The 26,613-nt window shown below is 42.5% G+C and overlaps 1 protein-coding gene across 2 annotated transcripts; it reads left to right on the forward strand.

The window, feature by feature from the left end:
* Window positions 1–2,869: 2,869 nt before the first annotated feature.
* On the forward strand, window positions 2,870–17,114 carry ARRDC3 (arrestin domain containing 3). 2 transcript variants are annotated; one of them, XM_075739252.1, is made up of 8 exons: window positions 2,870–3,413; window positions 6,799–6,880; window positions 9,389–9,536; window positions 10,773–10,875; window positions 11,261–11,517; window positions 11,938–12,100; window positions 12,920–13,074; window positions 14,332–17,114. In XM_075739252.1, exons 1-8 carry the CDS (start codon window positions 3,134–3,136, stop codon window positions 14,386–14,388), a joined length of 1,245 nt encoding a protein of 414 aa, XP_075595367.1. In that variant the 5' UTR covers window positions 2,870–3,133; the 3' UTR covers window positions 14,389–17,114. The 2 variants fall into 2 exon arrangements, 1 of the variants encoding a protein (XP_075595367.1); XR_012832915.1 differs by having other exon boundaries at window positions 2,872–3,413; window positions 12,882–13,074.
* The last annotated feature ends 9,499 nt before the right edge of the window (window positions 17,115–26,613 follow it).

Raw genomic sequence — 26,613 nt, forward strand, 5'->3', positions numbered from 1 at the left:
TTAGACCTAATTTTTTTTAAACTTTATGCGGACTTCTATGTGGAGTCTGTCATGTACAAGGCCTGAGAAAGATTATTGGAGGTTCCTGGCAAATAACAACCATTCTAAGTGTGTACAAACTAAATCTTCACTGCCTATTTTTGATTTTAAAATGAGAAGACTTGGTCACAGTTGCATTCAGTTTTTTAAATCCCTTTTCAGGAGCTATAAAACTTCTAATATTTAACCTAAGGACAGTTCATTTGAAACAATAAAAACTCCTGAAAATTAACTAATCTTTACAGTTAACTGAGCATCTGAAAATAACTTTTAGTTATTTTTAGTTATATTTTCTCTTTTAGTTCCACTTCATAGCATGTTCTGCATATTGAAATGGAGAAATTATTTAAATTTATTTTAAAAAGCAGAATTAAATTTCTAACAGAAGATTTTATTTTGATGCAAGGGCTTCACCAATGAATCGCAGGTTTGCAGGAATGCACAGGCAAAAGGCTGGTAAAAGGCAGCGCAGGCAGTTCACCCAGTTTGCCACAAGATGGCACAAAAAATATAAGTTATGAAGATGAAAAAACCCCTAATACTATGAAAAGTATTAAAAAAAAAGAAAGCGGCAGAGACAATGTATGTGTGACTTTTGGCAGGATGTGGGGTATGCATGAACATATGTGAATACAAACAATATCATTCTGCAAAACTCAAAGGGACCTGGCCTGAATCTGAGACTTTAAGTTAACATGCCAAATACTGCCAGATTCGTAACAAAATCTTATGATTTGGGAGTTTACAGCTGTGCCCATGATAAGCAACAGGATGCAACACGGGAAATGCTGTTCCCAATCCATTCTCCTTACCCGAAGGACATGGAGGTGAAGGGCTGCAGGAAGGAAACTCACGTTTTAGGGAAGAGATAATAGGGATGAATTAAAAAAAAAAAATCCAGAGGGAAGTTTCGTGATTGGGGTACGCGGAAAAGGAGGGTCATTATTTCAAACAAGAGCAGATCTCAGCTCACGTGCTTTGGGTGCATATAAGTATATAGCGTAGAGTGAACATGAAATGGATTTTTTTTTTCCCCACCAAGCTTTAAGAGGAATTTAGAATTAGTCCTGAAAACTGGGTTAACTTGACTGTAAATCAGCACATCTGATCATTCAGGATATCTTGCAACTAACTCAGAACAATAGCATAGCAATATATGGAAATTAGCTTCAAAGACTGTGGAATTTTCATTGCATGGGTATCCAAACGTCCCACTATGTTCCGTGGACTCAGTTCTATGTGTTCAGAAAGGCATCCAAGAAGGCTCGACCACACCTGCAGCCCTCAAAATTTGCTCTAAATTGCAACTGCCTCACCTTTGCAATAAAAATTAGATTTATTGGTGGTGTTCTCAACGTGACCGGTTTGCCTGAAGAAGCAAGGCTACCATCCGCTGCCTTTTCCTCCAGACAGCAATCCAGCAACAGGAAAGAGCTGTCTGCTGCTCAGTGTGACGCATGGTGATACACAGGGGAGGGTTTACAGCAGCTTAGCAAAGTATTTTATCCTTCTCCAACAAGCCCGGAATGGACAAATGCAATCAGTATACAGAACACATCACTCGTGTCAGAAAATAAATGAGAATACACCGTATCCCAGTTATGTAGGAAAGTCCCTTTCCTTATTTACATAGGTACAAAAAAACAAAACAAAACAAAACCACATGATCCATTGGGTTAGCAAGATTTGGGCCTTCAGCTTCCCAGAAAAGGCAACCGCTGTGCTCTTCATCATCCGAGGATTCGCCCTCAGGCAGGCGGACAGTGATGAGCAGCCCAGAACTGGATGGAGGGGAGCTGTGGCCTGAGCTCCGTGGATGGAAGCTGCATCCCATCTGGCTGCCAGCTTTCACACATCCTACGGCAACTGCAGACCAGAGAGTCGTGGCTGGTATCGCTCGTGGATTATCTTCTAAATTATAAAGAGGAAAAACGTGCAAATCAACATATGCATGAGACCGACTGCATCTAAAGACGTGAAAGCAGCAGGAAAAGCATTAGCAAGGGAGGAATAAAACACCTCTGCTTCCCTTGCAAGTTATCTTTTTATGGTCGGGCTCGATTATTTTAAAGGTCTTTCCCAACCTGAGTGATTCTACCATTGTCCGCTCTCAGGCAGTATGAAGGATTGCCACAAGATGGTGCAAAAACATAAAAAGTCCTAACACAACCCAACATCTTCAGTCGTAAAGCAGCATGAGAACCTCCACCAGGTGTCGGGTCAAGGGAAACGTGAATGACTTTTTGGGTTTTTTTTTTGCATGAGAAAACCGGTAAATACAGGCGTACTGCACTTTGAAAACTCAACTGCTGAACTTTCAGTGCAAACTCCCCCAACACGGTGGGCTGTGGAAGGTCACCCACCACCATCACACATCTCACTGAAAACCCCGTGTCGCTGGGGAAAACAGCAAGAATTAGCAATGCAGCGTTAAATAACTGAACCGAGAGGGTTTACCCAAGAAACGGCACCACGGGGGTGGGGTAAAAAAAAAAAAAAAAAGGGCAAAAAAAAGGCAAAAAAAAAAAGGAGTGGAAAAGAAACCCCTCCCCAACCGGGGGGAGGCACCGCTATTCGGCAGGCAGAGGCTTCTCTCCGCGCTGCGCCCCGATCGTGTCCGTGTCCGTGTCCGTGTCCGTGTCCGTGTGTCCCCGCACACCCCCCGCCGCCGCAGCGGGACCACGAGCGCCGCACGCGCGGGGAGAACGCCGCGGAGGGGGCGTGGCCACCGCGGAGGGGGCGTGCCCGACGCGGAGGGGGGCGTGTCCGCGCATGCGCGGTAGGGCTTGTTTGTCCCAGGGCTTATAAGGCCGGGGCCGCAGCAAGGCCGGCAGCGCCTTTGTGGGGAGAGCGCAGCGGCGGACCAGCGCTCCCCCCACCCCCGCGCCGCCCGGGCTGGGGCCGGGGCTCCCCGCCGTCCCCATGAACCGGCTGTAGGGTAGGAGCCGCCACGACAGCCCGTTCGTCCGAGGGCCTTTAGCTTTTGTTAGGTTTTTTTTGTTTGTTTTGTTTTTCCTTTTTTTTTTTTTTTCCCTTACAGTATATTTTTCTACACTTTGCTATAAAAAAGAAAAACACACAAAAAAAACAAAACATGGTGCTGGGGAAGGTGAAGAGTCTGACAATAAGCTTTGACTGTCTGAATGACAGCAATGTCCCCGTCTACTCCAGCGGGGACACAGTCTCAGGAAGGGTCAATTTAGAAGTAACTGGGGAAATTAGAGTGAAATCTCTTAAAATTCATGCAAGGGGACACGCGAAAGTGCGTTGGACTGAATCGAGAAATGCTGGATCCAACACTGCCTACACACAGAACTACACTGAAGAAGTAGAGTATTTCAACCATAAGGACATCCTGATCGGCCACGAGAGAGGTAAGCGTTTACCTTAAAAATGCATTTTTTTTTGGGGGGGGGGGGGGAATGGCGCATCTTTGCATCGTCTCGGTTTATTTTTATTTTTTATTTTAAATGGATGCAGTTCAGTGTTGGTGGAGAGCAGGACATGCCGAGGGACTTGCAGCGGGGTAATGAACCTTGATGTTAAAGCTGCAGGAAGATGCGTCTGCAAAGTGCCTGCGGGCTGAACTACCTGCCCTTCAGCAGACATTTACCAATATCTCGAGTTTTTTAATGCATTATTATTATTTTTTTTTTGCCCTCCCCCAGGTTAAGTCAGCAGGATTTGCCCCTCCGTGGGGAAACCAGATGCAAAATCAAAGCTAGATAAGCAATGAAGGATCTCACTGGCAGCATCCTATCAAACCCTGAAATACAACGAAAGCGTAAAACCAGACTTTCTGACACATTGGGCTTTTTCGGGCCCATAATGTGATTATTTTTTATGTGCCATCCTTAAAAAGATTGCCCGTAGCCGATTTTGACATATGCCATCACCACCCCACGTGTAATGATTTTTTTTTTTACCCCCTCCCGGTAAATCGCTTTAATTTCCCTCGCCGCACCCCCCTGGGATGGAAGAGTTTGGGGGGGGGGAACGGACCACCGATGTAAAAATGTACCCAAAAAGCTCTGATGGGGAGCAGGGAGGGGGGGGGGGGGGAGATGTGTGGTTGCGTAATGGGAGCATCCCTCCCAAAACTGGGCAAACGAAGACCTCCTGCTCCCCCCACACCGCCGTGGGTTGCGGGGGGGGGTGGGGTGGGGTGTCCCCCACGCCGCGGGGTGTAACCACCCCCCTCCCCAGGGCTGGTAAAGCCCCTCACCGGACCGGGTGAGAGCGCTGGGGCCCGGGGGTTGTTTTTTTTTCCGAAGTTTGCAGCCTTTGTTCGAAGCGGTTCAATCCTGTTTGGGACCGGTCGGGGAAGGGGGGGGGGGGGGGGGGGGGTGCGCCGCCTGCTCCGCGCAGATTGGCCGCACGCGTCAGGTGGTGGCGATGACTTAATTCCTTAGCACAAGAAAATAATGTTAAAAACCGGTTATGTAATTTCGGGGCTGCGTGCCTTTTGCCTTTTTTTTTTAAAAAAAAAAAAAGAAAAAAATATGCAGCGTATTTACAGCAGAGATGAGATATTTCCCCTTCCTTTGGGTATGAAAAGAAAAAAACTGTCATTTTTGAAGAACTCTGGCTGCCTATTACCAAGCGTTTCTCAAACTAACGCTGTAAGAGAGCTGGGGCCTTGGACGTGTTTTTAATCAACGCCTCGCGCTCAGCTCGCTAACGAGGTGACTTGTCCCTCAGATACCCCCCCCCCCGCCTTAGAAATCACTCGCCCGAGCGAAACTTCACGCACCTCCGGGTGGCGAGTGACAGAAGCCCGCAGACACGCAGCAGCCTGCCGGGGGGGGGAAGCCATACCCGGGAGTGGGGTGAGGACGGGGCGCGCCCCGTTGCCCACGGAGCCGCTGTCGGCGCCCGCGGCCGAGTTTCAATGACCGCCCCGGGCGCTTCTCCCCCGAAGTGGCGGTCCAGGCCGCGCCCCCCGCTCGCCCCCTGATTGGTCGGCCGGGGTTTTGTTGCCCTGTTGCTAAGGCGATGCCAGCCGCTGATTGGAGGGGCGCTGGCCGCGGGGCTGAGGGAGCAGGTTCCCCTGCCCGCAGCCGGCGTGCGCCGCGGGGACGGAGGGGCCGCTCCCCTGAGGAGCTGGCGCGGGGGGAAGCCCCGGCGGGCGGGCGGCGGGACGCCCTGCGGCCGGTCACGTCCTCACCGCGTCCCCTTCCCCGGTAAGGTCCCCTGAGGGGTCTCGGCGGAGAGCGGAAGGCGAGGGGCGGGCGACGCCCCGCCCTCCCCCCCCCCCCCGGCCGGCGGGGAGCGGAGCTGTTGAGCGAATGCGGCGGGTGTAACGTATACCGTATGTATATGAGCGGCTGGCTGGGGATCCGCTCGCACCGGTTTAGGCCGGTCGGCTCCTGCTCCAGCCCGGCCCCTGATTGACAGCTCAGCACTTGTTTACCACAGCTCCGCCGCTGCCGCCCGGCTCGGCGGGACTGCTGAGCTGGCAGAAAGGGGGGGGGGGGGGGGAGACGGGACGGGAGCTCCTCTGTGAGGGGGAGATCGCCGTGCTGGGAAATAGAGACACAACCTAAAGCAACGCTCCCCCGCCTTAAAAAAAAAATTAATTAAAAAAAAAAAAACAAAACCACCAAACCCAGCCCTCATGTTAATACGTATTGTCTCGCCTTTTCGGCACATTTTCCTGACATTCGTTTCAGCACGCTGCGTGCTGAAGGTGCATTTCTGTCGATAGCTTGCTCGTACGGGCTTTTTTGGGGGTTGCGTTTTTTTGGTTGGGTTTTTTTTTTTTTCCTATTTTTTTAAGATTTTCGGCATTTGCGGTGCACTGCAGGAAGGAGGACATTGGCCCTTCTGTAGGACAATAGGAACTTAAAATCCTCCTGCCTCCCTCCATTAGCGCCTCAGACCATTAAATACAAGCAGTTGCCTTTCACATTGTCTCGCTATATCCCCCTTTATTATCCCAGACCTTTTTATGCAGGAGATGCTTAGTTATTTTTCCCTTAACTTTGTATTTTGATGGAGTCAGCGTTTTTCTGGTTTTATGGTAATTATGTTGGAAGAAACCACAAATTTGTTGCAGCGTTTAAAGCGGCACAAGAAATCATGGCCATAAACAGAGGTCAGCTTTCTTGGTGGAGCCAGGAAATATCTGGGTCTTGCTATCCAAGCAAGATTGAGTTAACCTGCCAAAAATTAAAAAGTTTAGACAGTGTTAAAATTGGGCAGGTTGCCATTTTTCAGTGCCCCTGAATTCACTTGATACTTTACAGGTGGTGCTTGTACACCTTTCCCCCCCCCCCCGCCTTTTTTTTGTGATTAATTCCTGGACACTGTTGCCAGGCAGGAGATAAAAGGAAGCCAAATTACTAAATTTAATCTTGCACCAGCAGACTTCATGCAGATCTCTTAATGCTGGTGAAGAGCCATCTCTATTTTGTTTTAACTAGGAATCACAGTGGAAAGCATGATTCCTGTTACAGATCTTGCAAGCAGGCCTTGAAATGGCAGCAATTGCAACTGTGTCAGTGTTCAGAGGTGGGATTAGAAATGAAAGCAATTAACCTCTGCTTCTCTGTAAGGTGGACCTGGCAAACTTCCCTATCCTTCAGTGGGTAAGATTTGTCCCCGCATCCAGCAGTTAATACCAATGGACAGGAGACCCTTGTTTCTGGGACATCAGGTTCTTAAATCCCTTGTGTTCTGGCAGAGAAGCCCATGTAATGTATAAACTGTGTGCATATGGAATAGCAATTGTGTTTTGTGGTTTTTTTCCCCTTCTAGACGATGACAATTCGGAAGAAGGCCTTCACACCATCCAGTCCGGAAGGCACGAATATGCATTCAGCTTCGAGCTTCCACAGACGTAAGTGCCCACATGCTGTCCTCAGGCCCTGCTGCCCGCCCGCCTGAGTAAAACTCCTGCTGTGGGTGGAGGGGAAACCTTTTCAATGGTAGTAGGAATTGTGCTTTGGCATGCAGTGAAGGACATAATCTTGTTAAACTGAAGAGGTTGCTTTTAAATTCATACATGACTCCTTTTTTTTTTTTATTTCCGCAAAACGGGAGCTCGTTGCTGCCCAGTAGCTCGCTTTCTTTTGACCAAGTCCTACTGGCTCATTAGGTCTTGCAATGTTTTACCCCTTCCCAAGAGGAGGGAGAGTAATTTGAACTGGAGTCCTGCAGAGTGGCTGAGATGATACCTTCTAACCGAACCAGCAGTTTACTGGAGCCATGCAGACCAGCAGAACTAGAGATAAGATTGCAGGTGAATTGTTTGAGTTCAGTCTGGAAGAGATGTGGCGAGTGTTAACTATGTTTAACAAAAGAGGAGATTGTTCTAGTTTAAATAGCAGGTGTGTACCCAGGCTGGCCTTTATGCAGAAAGCATGGGTGGAAATACGCAGAAGAATGAGTGGATGAAGGAAGACAAATTCCTGTACCAGTCCCATTTGTCTCAGAAAGCAAAGGTGAAGCAAGAGTGAAAGCAGAAGTGTTGAGATAAAGGTTATTCCTCCACCCCACCACGTCTGAAATGTGGAAGGTAGACATTGTGAATGGATGATCTATACATAGAGGAGTTAGCAGTATGGGAATTAGCTAAAAAGTACAAGTTGCAATACAATGAAATACACAGGAACAGAGGGAGTCTCGTCACAGATGGAAAAAGGAGCATTTTGCTGTAAAAGGCAAGCAGTGAAGTCATTAAGGTTGAAAAATTTGGCAGTGTGTTATGTGAAATAGTTTGGTACCTAATATTAAAGCTAATAAACCACCTGCTTATTAGAGGTGCTGGTTTTAGCAGAACCTGTGGATGATAAACACTTTTACAGGTCATTTTCAAAATGAACAGTGCTGGACTTTTAGAGTAGCTTTTACTGGAACAGTGGAGAAGACCTGTATACATGGAGATTTTTAAATGCAATTTAGCATTCTGTGGAAATCTCAACTACCAAAAGAATACTGATCTTCCCTTGAGTTGGAAGGGGCATTTAAATATTTAAAACCCAAAACATTCTATACATGAATGTGAAATGCTTAGCTTGAAGTGAAACCAGTGATAGCCAGTAAAATATCACAAGCATTGGTCAAAGCACAGGTTCTTTTTAAGTGACCTGAAGGAATAACTGTGAAGCCAGGTGTTGATAATACTGAAAAAACAAAGGCTGGTATCAAAAAACCTGAAGTTTGACACTGCCTACTTACTTGTTGTTTTACATCCATAGAACACTTCCAAAATTTGCGTAACTACAGAGCAACAGTGGGAAAGAAAGAAGACACACACTGGCCTTACTGATTTTTGCCCTAAGGCAAAATATGGGGCAGGATGAAACATTGAAGACCAATTAGAAAATCCTTTCATTTGTATTATTAGGAAAAACTTATGGGTGCAAATAGTGAAACCTGTAACTGAAAGAATTCAGTACTAGCATGACTAGTATTCTCCATATGAAAGCTTTATAAATTAAACATAAATTATTTGCATATTACAATGTAGTCAAAACATAGTGTAATAGAAAAAATGTAATTGCGTAAAAATAAGGAAAAAATAAGTTATGGAAAACTACTGTTAATTGTAGATTACTGGAATATAAAGATCTTTTGTCTTTCATTTTATGATGTTACAGGAAAAAAAGGTGATGCTGAAAGGTTTGGAGATCTTCTCCACATCGTTTTTCCTCCAGTTCCCAGAAAGGACTTCTTTCATCTGTCAAAGTTCAGAGCAGAATAGGCTTGATGATTTTATTTATATATATGTGCTTAAATATGTACATCCGTATACAATATAAGTATTTTAAGCTGGTCTCCTCAGGGTAGGGGAAAATTAGAAGGTACTCAAAATAGCCTCTCTCTTCAGAACTCTAAACTGAATATTTGCTCTGCTTAAGGCAAAACAAACTACAAAAGTGCTGAGTTACAGCTAAAATTAACCCGATACTGAGATATCAGCCAAGTAAACAATAGACAATGATTTACAAAATACAATATCCAAAACAGCAACTGGTTGATAGTAATGCTAATTTAAGTTGGTAGTCCTAATTTGGCCTTAAAAGGGCATGCTTTACTCTAAGAAGTAAAAAGTGGCCTCTTAAGTTTAAAGGAAATGTGTACTCTTCTGGCATTTTCTAGTACAATTCTTTAATTGAGTCTTAAAATCTATGCAAAACTACAGTAGGATGAATTGGAGATGATTTTTTCTCCCATCTTTAATCTTGAATTTTTGAGATAGAAAAACTTTGCAAATAAGTTATGCTGTGTTAAATACTACAGTGCATTAAAAATGCAATTATACATACTAATCCCTGATCTGATCAATTGTATCATTATTAGGCAGAAAGACTTTACTCAATTTTGACCTTTGTGTCCTGCACAGACCACTTGCTACCTCATTCGAAGGCAGACATGGCAGTGTGCGCTATTGGGTGAAAGCCGAATTGCATAGGCCTTGGTTTCTACCAGTAAAATTAAAGAAGGAATTTACAGTCTTTGAACATATAGATATCAACACTCCTTCATTACTGGTAAGAATTGACAGAATTACTCATTCTTTGTTTCTGGCATAAAAATAATGAAATATAATAACTGAAGCAATATCCAGATCTAATTTTGCCTAATACTTATTTGCTAGTTTAGTTACAGCTGATCTTCTGAGTATTACATCAGTTCAGCAACTCTATAACTACTGGTTATTTTAAAAGCTATGTCTTCCTGTACTTGGAGTTGCTTCACTTTTAAGATACGTAAAATTGCTTTGTCAATTTAAATTGATAATACTAAATTGTAAAATGTCGCTAAGAAGGAAAATTTTGCGGACTGTTCCTCTTTGATTTTGAGTAAAGAGTAATGTGTGGAAGGAACAATGAAACTTTAATATTATAGTGAGAGACTGCTAACTTAAAAATGCAAAGTAAAAAAATGTACTGGCATGCATAGTAATTTCCATATGGATAGCTTTGTACCAATGGGGAGAAATTATCACAATTCTGTAAAATCTTTTTGAAATGTCACTTCATTAAAATAAATTCAGTATCACAGCTGCTTCCAATGAGGATTCGATTCCAATTTGGCCTCAAATTCCTTTTGTTTTTTCCTCCTCTTCCTCAGATTCTAATCTGCAGAGGGGGAGGGGTGGAAAAGTCCTCAAAGTCCATTGAAATAGGTTTCTTGTGTGCATGGGTGAAAAATCAGACTTGGAAAGGGACATTGGCCTTGCACAAATTCCATTAAAATCAAAGGCTACCATTTGACTTTAATGGGCTTTGGATCAAGTCCTAAATCCTGATACTGTGTAAAATAACAAAGTCTGTTTAACATGGATGACACGGGATCATTCCAAAACAGAGGAAATAGCAGGAGTGAAGGTTACGGTACTTTAGCTCAGTTATTGTTTCTGAAGTACAGTGTACTGGAAAGATGTTACAGTTTACTGATAAATGAAGACCTCTGCCAACAGTATGTTGGTATATGTAGGCTAGAAAGCCTTCTATTATATTGTACAGTATTTATGTGTAAAAACTGTTTTAAGTGTTGATCACGAAGCATGGCAGAAAAAGCAGTGTTAAATGAGTAATGGAATTCGAATGAATGTCATATCTGCATAGTGCCATTTAAATTTATTTTTTTGTGTAAATAAAACTAGCTATGTTTATCAAAATGTGTAAAAAAGTACATTATAAAAATAATTTTTTTGTTGATTAAAATAGATGAAGACATTTGTGGGACTCAACTGAATGGGCAATGTTGTTCTTTTCTTGCAGTCACCCCAAGCAGGCACAAAAGAAAAGACTCTCTGTTGTTGGTTTTGTACCTCAGGCCCAATATCCTTAAGTGCCAAAATTGAAAGGAAGGGCTACACCCCAGGTACGTAACAGAAGTAATTATAGGAAATGTTTTTCCTTCCCTTTTAAAATGACAGTTTGTACTTACTGCTTTTATATAAACAAAATATTTAAATTGTTCTTACCACCTCAGTCTTCATTCAGCAATGTTCTTAGTATTTTCTCAACTACCACTAATTTTGTTAAGTAATGCTAGCTGTGTCTCCAGATTGTCGAAGGACATCTGCTTCTGTTAGACCTGTGCATTTTTCTTCTAGATTAGCTTAAGGTGATCCTATTCCTATTAGCATCAGTGGGTGTTTTTCAAGGTAGAGCATTGCTAGCAGCGCCCAGTACAGTATAACAGAATGTGGCAATTTGCTTAAGCTGCCGTGTAAATACAAAGAAAACTTGAAATTCTGTTTCAGGTGAATCAATTCAGATCTTTGCTGAGATTGAGAACTGCTCTTCCCGTGTGGTGGTGCCAAAGGCGGCCATTTACCAAACACAGGCATTTTATGCCAAAGGGAAAATGAAGGAAGTCAAACAGCTTGTTGCCAACCTGCGTGGGGAATCCTTGTCATCTGGCAAAACAGAAACCTGGAATGGCAAACAGTTGAAAATTCCACCTGTTTCCCCTTCAATCCTCGACTGCAGTATAATCCGTGTGGAGTATTCACTGATGGTATGTTGGATGGTCTGTTTCACTTGAGCATGAGTCATTTCCGTTGTTCTTTGTAAATGGCTAACAAAGCATTCTGTGCTAACTCGTTACAGAAGAAATATGCATCTTAGCATTAGTGTCCTGGCAGGATTCTGTAAATCAGTGTAAATCGTACATGTTCTTAGAACAGTTGTGGTGTGCCAGCTAATCAAACGTGTTATGAGTAGACGCTGCTTCCCTGTCAGGGCTCATGTAAAGCATCTTGAGCCGCTTTTGACTCAGGGAGCCATTTTGTCCCCATAGGGGCATTGGCCCTAAACCAGACAATAAGAAACAAGTTCGTCATGGAAAATTCCATGGGCAGAGAACTTAGTCTAATAATTACACAGTGTTCATACAAACCTGCATTTTAATCGTATGCCTCTTCTTGTTGTTCTTTAGGTGTATGTTGATATTCCAGGCGCCATGGATTTATTCCTTAACTTACCGCTGGTCATTGGTACCATTCCTCTACACCCATTTGGTAGCAGAACATCAAGTGTGAGCAGCCAGTGTAGCATGAACATGAATTGGCTTGGTCTGACACTGCCTGAAAGACCAGAAGGTAACTTGACCATACAGATCCCAATGAATTTTCTACCCTGTTTTGATTTTTGTCTGCTTTATTCATGGCTGTCATGCAAACAGACCCAGATTACATCCTTCATAATAAAGCCCACAGGAGATCCCTTGTGGATGTTTCCTTGCTACCTCCTTGTCCTTTATAGAAGAGTTCCCTCCCTGTCTTCCTCAAAGACAAGCAGTGAAATCCAGCTGCTTGGAAGCTGGTACAAGTGAAAGTGCAGGATGCCATTGTACCTGTGCAGAACAAATTCTGCAGCTGGTATCTCAATTACACCCTTGGTTATAAGGCACTGTAACCTGTCATAACAGCAGTTTATGGTGTCCTTTACCAGCCTTGGCAGCCAAGGCTTTGTGAAAAGATAATGTAATTCATTTTAATGTGAAATCTCTGTTGTCAAAGGAGGAACTATATGTCTCCTTCCCTCTGTTTTCATGTATCTTATAAACATTGCTTTTTTTATCTACAAATCCCAGACTTGGATTTATGGAGCCCAGAGGAATGCAATGTTCTGTCATTCCTACCTGTACAGAAATTCAGTAATCTGGGTTTACTTTAAATTTAAGGGGATAATTAAGCCACAGTAAACAGTGGTCAGCCTGCTCTGGGATTTGAGCATAATCTGAAAATAAAACAGCCTACCCTTGCTTTCATATTCAAAAACTGTTAAAAAGTCACTGAAGTAATTTACCTACCTGCTGGTATATTTTACAATGATAAAAGTTTTAATATTTATTATGTTATATGTTTTGACATGCATAAGAACTTGCTGTTCGAACTGCGTGTACCTTTTCCCTGCAGCACCTCCTGCCTATGCAGAAGTGGTCACAGAGGAACAAAGACAGTCCAGCCTTGCACCCATAGGTGCTTGTGATGACTTTGAGAGAGCGCTTCCGGGACCATTGTTTGCGTACATCCAGGAGTTCCGTTTTCTGCCTCCACCTCTCTATTCAGAAGTAAGTACCTCAGAATATGATGATTATTTCACTGTTTTTCTGAATTGTGTCCTGTGGAATAAATGTAGGAGGTTACTTCTGTCTCCTAAAATCAGGAGAAAACACTAAAATAATGGACAGGAGAAAAAGTGACTATAGCAAAGTGCAGGTGAATTGCATCAGGATTTTTCAGGATTCTCCACAATTCTAATGCTTCGTAGAAATTTCCAAACTGTTGCAACTCTGTCTTCGCAACTTCATTAAAACCTTGGGTTACATATGCAATGCATTGCATTGGTTAACACCAGCATTTTGGGTCTATAGATGCACAATGTGCTAATGTTTTTCAGCTCTACTTCCTAAAGCTACTCTTGCTTGTGTGTTTGGTTCTGTGTCTGTAGAGCTTTCAGAAGTTACAGAGAAGTTACAAAGGTACTCATTCTGACACTGGTTTTCATTAATACATGGTTCTCCAACATGGCTGGCTGCATTTTTAGTTTTGTGCCAGCCACTCAATAACCATGACATAACTTCAGTAGCTTTCCATGGTCATATTTTTCAGGAAAAAGCAGTGGTATAGGACAAAAGTAAAATAGCATCCTTTGGCTAAATCTTGCCTGAATTCACCAACTGATTTTTTTCCTTTTCCTCTTGAAACACTAACCTGACATTGAGTGGGCAGAGGGGGACATGGGTTTTGTGTGCTGGAGACTTCTGAGGACTCTTATGCAATTTAACCCTAGAATATTAAGTCTTAAGTCTTTTTCATTTTAGGTACTTACACATTTAGAAAGAACTTCTGAGACATTTTTGAGGTGTTTGAGGATTAATTACTTGTAAATTAAAAGTAGGATGACTTTTTATTCATAACTTGTGTCTTTTGAAGAAAAAAATCTAAAGTCAATTATCTTTGAAGTTACTCTTTTTAGTGATGAGTCCAGTTTTTTTAGTGTATAGTAAATAATTCAAAATACTTCTGTGTTACTAAAGCAGATTTTTCAATGTTTTTAGTTCTTTGTGCTTATCTTTAAATTACCATCAGCCTGTAGTTGAAAATTTTCCACTGCGCTTGGTTACTAATTTTTCTTTCAAAGTTTTGTCTAATTGACTAGAGGTTTTCCAATTATTTGAATAACCTTTGGGTTGGGAATGCCATTTATCATTATCATTGTCTTAAACTTCTGAATTTTGGTGCGGTTTTGTTTCAATTTGGTTTATTTCTAGCAATTGACTCTAAAGATGTATTGGGTTGGTTTTTTTTCTTCTTCTTTTGGTTAGATTGATCCAAACCCAGATCAGTCCACAGATGACAGACCATCTTGCCCCTCTCGTTGAAGGAATGCATAAAAAGCTGACTTGACTTGGGTTTTGAATCATACCTGCCATGTTGAAGGTCAAGGTGTCGTAGTGGAGACACACTTTGAACGGAAGTGGTTTTGCTCTTCTCTGTATGGTGAATAACTGAAAACAACCTGTGATCATGCTTTGAAGCCTACAATAACGTTGTAGGACTGCTCCACATGCTTGAAGACCTGAGCTTCCCCCCCCTCCCTTCTTAAATACTGGCACATACTAGGAGCAGCCTTACTAACCTATGGTCATGTGTGTCAAAACAACACTCAAACCACATTGTAAGAGAGGGATGGCTTCCTCTTACGATTTGGAAATTTGCACATGCTCATTGCTTACGTTGTGCGGTTCAATGTCACTACAGCTTTTTCTCATTTATGCCGGACTGTTGTTATTCCCCTCTTATTTCTTTGTGGTCCGCACAATAAGGAGCAAAAGAAAGCTTTGACAAAAAAAACCAACAGCAACAGACTTTGACAAATGCACTGACTTTTCTTTTTTTTTTTTTTTTAATTTAATGTAGCCTGGACTTTACCTGCATATGCACATGCTCAGAATTGTCCTAGTAGGCTGATCATGTATCACCTCTTCAGCTTGGATCCTATGGTGGATTTATTTACAAACATCAAATGCCTTCAAGCCAATCCTTCTTGCTGTATGTTTTGCAGCCTACTGTAGTAGATAAGCAACAGATGGGGCTGGGGTGGGGGGTGGAGTTAATAGAAATTAATAGACTTCATCGAGATTGTATACCTTCCTGATTTCTTTTAAGAATTTGTTGCCTTTCTACTATTATCGCAAAGCAGCATTTTGTTACAGACTGCCTAAAAATCACTTAATCTCAGGTGAACTCATCACTTGCCAAACTGTTGGAATGCTATTTGTTTTGTTACGTTGCACTGTTGAGTTACTTCTTTTTTTTTTTTTTGTTTCGTGTTTGTGTTTTGTTTTTTGTTCTTTATTCGAGAGGGGGAGCCGGAATAGGGACATACACAAAAGTTAGAAAACCCACCCTCATTCCCATTTCTCTTTATACATTATAAAAAAAAGATGTTCAAGTTGTGAAGCTTTAAAAAAAACCACAAAGGCACAAAATAAAGCAGGGCCAGCAGAGATCAGCTCAGCCTCAAAATAAATTTAAAAGGAAATAGTCATACACTGTCTAGGATTCATAGACAGATTGATATCTCAAGTAGTAGGGATGGGAAGGGAAAGTAAATTTATTTTTATATATAGTTACCTAATCACCAAAAATTCTATATGTAATGAGTCTCTAGTAAAAAGTATATTTCAAACTGCAGGAAAAGCTTGGACTATGCTAAGAGCTCAGTTTGTGCACTTTGTATTATCTTCAGGGTTTATGATACTGTAAAAAATAGTAAGACTAGAAATATAATTAAACTGGGCAAGATCAGTGTTACCAGCCATACTCAGACACTAGTTAGCTAGAATTGCCTTGATGATTGCATCTTCTGTGGTACTCTCAAGAGCTTTAAAACGAACAGAACAGCGAATTTTACCATTTATTCCTTCAGAATGCAAGAAATTACATGGAGAGAGCACTCACCCTTGAGTGTGCGCCAAGGAAGAAAAGAGTGCAAAGGAGCCATTAGATGCGCTAGCACAAATACCAGCACTTAACATGCTAGAGATTTACAGCAAAAGTCAACTTTCCTTTTCAGAAACCGTGTAACGCAGACCACTGACAAAGGGACACGCTTCTGGTGTTGACTACTTAAACAAATCAAGATGTAATCCATCAAGTAGCTATCTCCTTGTGCAATAAAACAGCTCAGAAGGGAGCAGGAGAGGGGAGGCTGGTGCTTCTGCGTGGTGCTTGTTCTTAAAAACCTCTGCCTTGGTTTTAAGGCTTCATAAATGCGACAAAATAGGCTTTTCCATAAGTGGCCTTTATGAGAACATGAACGATAATTCATGTTTCAAAAATGACAACAGGGTGATAAAATGAGTCGCGTTTTAAGTGATTCAGTTAAAAGGCTTGGGCTTTGAGCAAGAATATTGGATGAGAAGGAAGTTGGGTGATTTCTTAGGGTATTAGGCCAATTTTGTGAATGTCCCCTCCATCTACCCTCTCCAACCAGACAATTTAAAAAGCTGATGGGATCGTTGGCATAAAAGGGCATTTGGTGGTTTTACTTTTTTTTCCTTTTTTTGTTACTTTTAACAGACTAGGGAACAATTGCTGATATACATAGCATTAAAGTACTTATCACAATATAATGGAAAATTGCATATGAAGCAGGATTGACCAATATTGTAGTAATTGATGTGGCATCACAGCCTTTGTGATTAGAGTGAACAATTCTATAACCTTATCAAATAAAGGCTTTCAGTTTTAAATTACGTTGTTAGTTGTTCAGAGGCATTACTCTTTCACAAGTATTGGTCAATTCTCAGCATTATAAAACATGAGGTTCACAGTTGTAGCCCAGTATTTGATAGAGAATTCTGATCTGAATTAGGAAAAAGTAAGTAAAATCCAAACATTAGAGAAACAAAGTGCAATATTAAATGTTTGCTTTATAGAATATATTCTATGGCTGTTTGTACTTTTTTGTTTTTAGTTTTGGTGCTGAATATGTCCTTGTAGACTCTGTTTCAAGAAAACAATATGTGGAAAACAATTTAATTTTTCCTATTGCTCTTCCTTGTGGAAAATAAACTTTTGTAAAAAAAAAAAAAAAACAAAACCCACTTTCAAATGTCATAACTCTTTATACAGGACCTAAACACTTTCTTGAAAACATGTCTGTATATAACGTGCTAACCGCAAGGATCACATAATACAGGAACTTAGAGGAACAGATACGCTGCCTGTCTCAAACTCCACAGGGGAAAAAAACTTTCTAAAATGACCGAGTACCAGGAAAGGGCAGTTTCACTGAGCACCCCCTCTGTTGACCTACGTGTCCCAGATGGGAAAGCCCATTTCCCTGCGCGGGGAAGTGCTGGAGACGGGCAGGATAGCGCGTACCTCTCTGGGACACGCTGTACCTTGTCGCAGCTGCGCTCAGCCTAGTTCAGGCGTCGGGTCCTCTCCAAGATGTACGGCTGGAGGGCTGGGAGGGGGCAACGTGTGTTTCGGAGGAAATTGGGCAAAGGGAGAGGTTTCAAAGGTCTGGTTTGCAGCTGGGGCTTAGAAACGTGGTTTGGTGGTCTGGGGTGGAGGAGATGCCTTTTGCTGTTCCCTTGGCAGCTGGGGTGCGAGCAGAAGTTGGAAACGTGGGTCTGGGGTCTGCGTCCTGCTCAGTGGGGCTGCCCAGCGTGCCAGCAGCCAGGCACAGCCGTGGCATCCCGCTTCCGCATACCGCGCACGGCTGAACCTCTGACAAAATGGACTGTCGTCATCCCTCGGTATCAACATGTCGTTTGACCTAAGAGAAGGTTCAGCAGGCGAGCAGCCAGGGCCTTGGCCGGCCGCTGTGCCCTGCTCTTCTCTCCGGGCGTTCGGGGAGCTGGGGACCACTGTGCTCCCACAGCACCCTACCCTCTGCTTAACGGGGCAGCTGCTAATGATCTAACTCCACAGATAATACAGTAGGACCTCCCTCTGTGAAACGGTGTGTTTCATCTTAATTTTTGAGTTCGTAACTACTAATGATGGAGGATCCAGGCAGGCTTTTTAGGGCTTTTTTCTCCCCTATTAAACACTGTTACTCATTTTTGCCTGAGTTCTGATTCAAACCAACAAGAAACATGAAAAAGGCCGTCTCTCATTTTGCCCTTCTACTTGGAGCTCCTTCATAGCTGAGTGACAATGAGTGTTTTTCTTCTAATACTGGTACAGCCATTAGTAATTCTTAGTAATGAAGTTCCTAATGCTCTGTGCCAGTGTTAAGGATTTAAATTAGCATCAGCATCACTTAAGGGGCGCTCACTTCTAGCAGTTCTGTGCAACATATTCTTGAAATCTCACATTTTTAGACCAGCATCTCTAGTTAATTAATTTAAGCTTAGCTTGATTGTCAGCCGTATTATAAAGCTGGAAGTTATCAAAGTTTTATTATTTGAGATCTGATTTTTTAACACAAATGTTTCTTATTTCTGAATATTGAAATACCTGTGCAGACATACAAATTTGTGCTGCACCGGGATGTAAAACTAAAGGCTCTTTCCCATTAGATGTCAATAAAAATGTACAGAAGGGCGGCACGTTGCGATGCTTGAGCACTTGGAACTTCTGAGAGACACAAGGCAATGTTGCAAAATTGATCAACACCTTTTCTGGCCATTATCTAGCTAAAATGTGTATTTAGCACTTTTTAACCCCTTTCTAGCACTAACCACTAACTGGCCATAAACTCCAGCCACCTTAGCGTCCCACAGCATGGCCACGAGCACGAAGCCCAGCTGCAGAACTGGAGAAGGGTCTCCAGAAGCAGTGCGTGAAGCTGGGCGTCCACCCAACAACGGGCTTTCCACAGGAAAACGTCTTTGCCGAGACGAACGCTGCCCGTTCAAACAACTCCTGCGACTCAGCTACGCGGCTCTGGGCGAGCCAAATGCCCGGCATCGATTGTCAGTAGGTTGGTGTTGCAGAAGGACAACTCCTGGGGACATAGAGTCCAGGCTTCTCATGTGTCATGGATTTTGAGCAGAACCCCCCTTCAGAGGTCCACAGAGACTCGAGGAGCTACCAGGAGTTGCACTGCATGACCGTGACGGTGGATTTCAGCTCCCAGATTTTGTTTTTTTAGCGAAAGCCACTTGCCAAGGCACACTGTCAGGCGCGTTCCACCTGCCCTCCAGACCGTATCCTGGAAATCGGGGAAAAGTAACTTATTTCTCCTCCCAGCAATCATTCACTCCTGGGTCTCCCCCACCTAGCTACTGCATGCTATTTTTAGAGCTGGATCTCCTTATCTCCTGACCTAGAGGACATCAGGACAGAGCGGTGGCTTCTGAGCAGAGGCCAGGTGCTGCCATGAAACGCGAGTTGAAGAGCGTACCTCTCATCTAACCCAGCTTGTAACGGGGAAGGTTCGGAGTTGAGAAGGATGCTGCTTTTTGAGTTTGCTTCAGGCACCTTGCTATAATAAATGTTTGTCATATTTGGATGAAAGACAATGACCTGGAACAGAGAAGGGGTGCGCTTTAAATATAGCGTAAAATTGAGTCGTTTAGGAGATGTATTTTTAGGGGGGTAGGAATATGCAATGGGAAAAAAAAAAAAACCAAACAGATCCAGAAACTAATACCAAAGTGCAAAGCCTCGCACTATGCGTTAATTCTCTGCCGCTCCAGCAGTGGAATCTGATTTCTTATGCAAGAAAAACTGAAATCTCTCTAAGATGGTGCATTCCATCTGCCATGAGCAGCTCCCTGCCAGGTTCCAGCTGCAGCACTGGGGGGAATGACCAGGAGCACAGCGGTCCCCGTCGCTCCTGCGCATCGCTGCCGAGGGACGCTCGGCTTCCATCTCGAGTCTCGCCGGGCTAAAGATAAACCCTCCACCAAATGCCTGGGGATGGGGAGGCCAGGACTCATTAGCTGTTTATTGGTTTAATAAATGTTATTTCTAAAATGAACTGATGAGTGTGATGCCATTCAGTCTTTCTCAGAGGAGATATGATGTGTTTGTTTTCAGCTGAATACAGGGAGGGGACATAAGAGGAGGGGAAAAATTATTGCAAAGCCTTATGTTGTTTATTGGAAATGAATTGCACAGACCTAAGCCTTGCTGTCATTGGGCTGCCTACAATCAAAATTAAACTTCCCGCTGGAGATGGTCATCGCAGCATGCAAGGCGAATCTGTCGCGGTTGCCCATCAGCCAAGAAAAAGAATTTAGAAAATCCCTCTGTGATTCGGTAGCTCTGTAAGGGGTGTAGAGTATTCACTGGGTAATGACTTCTGATTAACAAATGTGGGGTTGGTTTTTTTTTTTATTATTTACACCCTTGTTTGGGGACCTACCCTAAATCAGTTGAAGTCTGTCAGCACTCGTCCATTTCTTTTGTAAGCAATCCATTTTTCCTGGTTAGGATTGCTAGGAGAATAGATCACCATAACATCTTCAGCTCTGACTTCAAAAATTATTTAAATATTAAATATGTGGTATAAACAAAGAGAAACCTGCGTCAGTGTTTTACAGCTATTTAATTATCTCCCGTAAATTAAACTAAATGGTCCTCTTACCTATCTTTTAACAGGCTAAGACAGGAAAGACAGTTTTACTGCTGCCCATTATTTTTTTAGTGCATCAAACACCATTTATTGTGACAGAGTTGCACACCTCTAAAGCAATAAAGCGATTCATCAGTTGTACCACATAAAGCTACCCTCCCAGACAAAACAAATGAAGAAAACAATACCTGGCCTGTGCAGAAGTAGAACAATGTAGTTTAAATTAATTTTCAAACCACAAGAGTGCGGTTTGACCATTACTTTTATTTCTGATTTTCCCCTCTTTTTCCCCTTATAATTCAGAGTAATTCAGAGGAGGTAACAATCTTCTCTTAATCCCTTCCTCGTCTTCCCTTTCCTGTACTTTATTCAAACTTCTTAACGCTTCAAAACATCCTACTTCTTTTTGTGGTTGTATTTGCTCTTATATCCTATGCCACCAACAAAGCCTCATATAAAGCTGGATTTCCTCGAAGAAAATCCCTTTCATCTACCTTTTTGACCTGAAATGCCTTCCCAGAATGCACTTGAAACGCCACTATACATTTTCTCCCCCAAACCATCTTCTTACTGAAAAAAACCACCAGGACTAGTGAGTAGATAGAAGACTTGTGAATTCCTAGTATAAAACTTACTTTTTATTCATGGTATGACCTAGTAAATAGGCTGCTGCAATATGGGAACTATTTTAAGGTATTTCAGCACTGCTACCCTGAAATACCTCACAATGAACGCAAACTTACTTACCTTGAAGGTGATTTTATCACAGGTTAAAAGCACACGCAGGAACGACTAATATTGGAGTGCACCGCAGTGAACTCGTATCTTTTTTACCTGTGAGATAACACATCCTACCGCCGTCCACCAAAAAAAAAAACCCAAACAAATTAAGCTTTACATGGCTTATAAACATCATTTTCATGTAGCTAACATATGGAAACCTTGTTCTAATGAAGGCTGTATTACCCTACACTCGTGCTCATCCTTTTTTGCTTACCATATGCAATTAGTAATTTTAAAATACATTCATTTCTTTGGCATATACTTGGTACTCTTCCATGATTTCTCATGCCCTAATACTAACTAGGCTTCTGGCACTACCAGAAGAAACAAGAAAAAAATACACTTAAGAGCATGCTTAGGGTTGAAACAGAGTACAAGCAGCACGTTGCATCCATTTTTTTTGCTGCTGCAAAAGGCAAGCTCCGCTGTGTTAACCTTACTCTCTTGGCAACTAGTTGATAAATACAAAATACTCCAACAAGTCATTTCGTTCTCCTTGGCTCACTGTGAGCAGATCCGAAGGGGAAGAGGAAAAGTTGCTGTTATTACAAGTGAAGAGCAGTGCAGGGAGAAGCAAGAAACCCAAATTTCTGCGCTGGCGACTGGCCCCTCTACCCAGGGCATCCAAGCAGCCACCGAGAGAGAAGTCAGACATCTCACCCCTGACGAACACCGTGGGTATCTTCAGCCCAGGAGTGCAATCTGCAGTTTATACGAGTGCTGCAACAGGAAAGTCCCCTGGTGAACGCAGTGAGAGCCCTGCAGGAACCTCTGATGGAGCGAATTGCCCATCGCCCTGCATCTCCTCCATCGCCTACGTGAGTCCACGGGGATGACGCGTGTGCGCACCCCGAACACACGCACACACGGACCGAGCGGGCTGCGGATGAGGAACAGCTTTGATTTATGTGATCCAGAAGTCTGTTGACTGGTTACACAAAACAGAGATCTTGCGAGTTCAGACGAGGACATTTTGAACTTTGGACGCGCTGTTGTGTTTTCCAACCTTATAAGAAGATGTTCTGTTTCTGCAGTCCATAGATCTTTCTAAATATGGTGACAATTTTAATAAAGGGTTTCAAAACGCTGTTATAGGATTATTCTAGGGTGGTCTGAGTTGTACCCAGGAACCGAACCAAACGCTTCTCTCCAGCCCTCATGCGAGGCAAGCTGTTGACAGGAAGAACAAGCGCTCTGGTGACCTTTAAAAAAGTTTCACATTTGTAAATTTTAACCTGGTCCCCCAAGAAGCCTTAGGACTAGCTTTGCTACAAAAAAGATGAAGAGTTAAAAAAAAAAAAACTAAGAGCAATGTAGCTTGTTGAAAAATAAAGACTACTGGGATTCATCAGTGGCAGCAGCGAGTGCCATGGACGTAGCCTCGTCACGGTGCCGTCTACTTAATTTGCTCCGAGGAAATGGGTGCCATCTATTTGCTTTCAGTTTAGTCCCACGTCACTCAGCAACACTGAGCGCAACACAGTGCAGCAAACAAGGTACGCTGCAGACTTTGCAAAGGGGGCCGCCCCAGGGATGATGCTATAACTGCAACGCACAAGTCATGGGCAACACCCTACACCGAGCAACGTAAACACGGGCACCCACGTTAATAGGGGTGCTACGGGAACACCGTGTCTTGTCAGCAGGTTCCAGACACCGTCCCCTCGAAGAAGGGATAGCGAAAGTGCACTCTCATCCATGGCAAGGTCTGGCTGACTCTCGGGAGCAGCTGCAGAGAAAAATCAGTTGCTTGGCTCCATGTGTAACTTCTGTAAAAGGTGCTGCTGACAACAGCCTGCTCGCCCCGTCTGGGGTGGGGGAAAGGGACCGTGTCACCGCGTTCCCCGAGAGGGTCAGATCTGTCCACACTTGCATGGGCTTTATATTCTTGGCTTCTCCTCCAGAATTCACAGCTGACACTAGTTATTTCTAGGAGTTCTTTCTCTCCAAAAGGAAAAAGCAAGGGTGGGGGAAGTAGATGGTTGCAATTATTTAAATAAATAGCATGTAAGCAACTGGTCTTATTAAAGAAACAGAAATGATAGGCTCAGCCTTTTCACATCTTGTGTGCTTATATGAATTATGACAAGCCCCGTTCTGCACGATTGCTCTTATGAGTGCACATTTTGCTTCTGCATGATGTTATAAAGGTGCGTAAGGCTAGCTAGCTTCTTTTTTTTCTTTTTTTTGTCTTCATATTCCATAAACACAGTACATGGAAGAGGCAAAAATTATCATCAAATGTAGGATTTGTGGCTCACTGACTTTGTTAACTGAATTTAAAAGCTAAAATTTCTTCCATTCTGTTGATTTCCTTGTAGTTCACTGACTCGATGTACTTTTGGCTCTCTAACTCAGTTTCGTCTATCATCTCTGATTCATGACTACTCTATTACTGAACCTGCAGAAAAAGCAGCTTTCAGCTTCCCCAGTCATCTTTATTTCTGTGGAAGAAAACAAATAGAGGAGTGCTTCACTCAAACCACACAGGACCAACACAAACCAAGACAATCAAAAAACAGGCAGCTCTGGGGCAATGACTGGACACTGATCTATGAAGAACATCGTATGTTCCTCTGCACCAACATCTAAACAGTCACTGGCGATCCGCCTAGATATTTTGGATGTTGCACATCTGTCAAATAAATCAAAGATCCAGATGTAGAATCTGGCAATGACGATATTCTGTTGGTGATTTTCAACCCGAAAGCTAGTGAGTAGGACACAGAGAAGCACAAATGTCATGTTTTCTAATCAGATATGTAATTTCAGGCAGCTGTTTTATTTATAGGAAAATTGATATTTATTTCTCTCAGTTCAACAAACCTGTATTTCAAAAAGTTTTTTGGTTTGTTTTTTTTTTTTTTAAGGAAGGGTTCTAAGAGGAGACTTCTCTCTCAAATCACAGAGAACAGTCATCAAAAATGTGGCACCAGCCTTCAAAACATCACCTCCATAGAATGACAAGGAGGAAATGTTTAAAGATGTGTATGAATGAAGGTAATGACATTTAAACTATTACTTCTGAACTGAAAGGAATGCAGCATCCTACAGGACAGACATAGTGTAAATTAAGAGGCACAGTCTAGCTCGTGCGACTTACTAAAGGCAAATTTACTGGATGCATTCTGGTGCTCCGCTTCATGATTTCTTTGGCCCAAACCTGAGAAGTCTGCGACCAAAACTGCAGACTGCTGCATCGGACTTGCCAGCTTCACGTTTCCATCGTGGTGCACCCAGCGCACCCACGACTGCTCTACTCTTACCATGGCACATCTAATATCTCCTGGCTGACGGCGCACCGATTATGTCATTGGGCGCATGGATTCATTTTGCACCAGGTTCAGAGGAACTTCTATAAGTCACTAGTAACATATTAGGTAACATTAAGAGGGTCTAGGGTTTTTTATACCAAAACAAACTAAACAGTTACTGAAAAATATACTGCATTGCAGATTTTCGCTTTAAGTCACTGTGCATTTCAGAAAGCTGGAAGTCTCGCCAGCCAGCCTGTGCTGAGTTTTCTAAATCCCACCTCATCTCCTAATAGACACTGCTCTAATTTCCATTGCTCTCTAAAGCAACCGGTGCTCTCACCGACCAGTTATTTGTCCTGTCACTCTGGAAGGACAGCAGTGGTGTCCACCACTGCTGGTGGAGCACTTGGATAAAGAAAAGTGTGTTGTTTAATGCAGCTAAGCCATAGGCAGCACAGACGATTGCCACTTTGAAGACCCATTATCCGAAATTCGATTTACTAGCATCCCTCTGACAGTGCTGTACACAGAAACACACTATTTTCCCCTAATAAGAGGCTGCCGAAGGAAGGAAAGTGTCCTGTATGCCCCGTGTTCATGAAACCCAGTCTCTCAAAGTGCTGCGATTATCTGACGAGTTACCTAAAACAGTGGCCATTGACCAAATTATGACAACTAAATCTTACAGCTTGCAATGACATTGTTATGTTTATAATACCACGTTTTGCTGACTTTCTCTTCCGAGCCATGAGCCTGGTGTGTATTAGCCACAACTGAGGGACGTTTCAAAGCATGAAGTGACTATCCTCATACCTCTTAATGACTGCACAAGGAAAGGTTAATTATGGTTAACCCTTATAGCCTAATATATACTCACCTTTTTAACCTAATACAAACTACAGTTGTGGTCTTCCATTTAATATCACAGTATTGCTGCCTGTCTTCTCCTTTCATTCATTCTTGGAGTCAAGCCTTTAAGAATTATGCAATGTTTATGCTAAATAAAAATATTTGCTTAAGAAAACCTTTATTGCTGAGAATACTCAGTGTGCGCTGGAGTCAATAAACACGCACAAATAAGCATGGGATAGAAAGCAAAATCTCCAGTTTTCTCTCTGAACTTGCTCCTGGTGACCTGTGTCTTTGAAGAGTGGATTTATAAGCAACCTTTCTAGCCAGACCTACAGTTTAAATGCCGCTGTCTAATCTGACTGCTCCAGCTATATGTTGGGTCAGCCATCTAGCAGAAGTTTGGCCTCGATCATTTTTACTAAGTGCAGCATTTAAGAATACATTTTTTTTGAATCCAGAGTAACTCTCATGCCATAAAAGCCTTAGTATGCAGGAGACTCAATATTTGAAAACCACCTTAGTGATCTCATTTTACAGTCTTTATAATAATATATTAAGTGTTTTGAAGACCACTTTCCCACCTTCATATACTTTTTCCACTGTGATCTCAGTAGAGTGTTCAGACTTTCAAGGCTGAGCAGGCTTAAAAACTTTAAATAGCAATATATTTCACATACTTTCCATCTCCCACATCTTACAGTATGACCATAAAGTGTTAAGTGAAGCCTCAGATAATTTTGGATTTGAATGAGGTTTCATGCGACTGAATCATAAAACACACAAGCAGCACTTTCTGCAAAGAGAAGGGAAGGGATTCTTTGCCAGGGAGAGCTACCCAAATTATTTCCTTCATTATGGTTTTTCAAGTCCATGTGCTTCTTTTTAAGTGAAGGAAGACTAGGCAATTGCTATAATCAGCAACACATTCCAGCTATTCTGGTCTAAAAGACTGCATCAAATAACTTGACAGGAAAAAAACCCAATATCTAAGACAGATTTCATTTTTAGATTAAAAAATAATATGCTTTTCAGGCAAACAAAAAAGATACCAGCGATTTACCTTCCACATCATTAAAAATACTTTTCCTTCTTCCCCCATTAATGAAACAAATAAGCAACCCTCTGGAAGCTTAAAACTAAAACTTATTTCCCTACAAAAAAAAAAAAAAAAT

Source organism: Balearica regulorum, chromosome Z (genome assembly GCF_011004875.1).
Source record: "Balearica regulorum gibbericeps isolate bBalReg1 chromosome Z, bBalReg1.pri, whole genome shotgun sequence".
NCBI lineage: Eukaryota > Metazoa > Chordata > Aves > Gruiformes > Gruidae > Balearica > Balearica regulorum.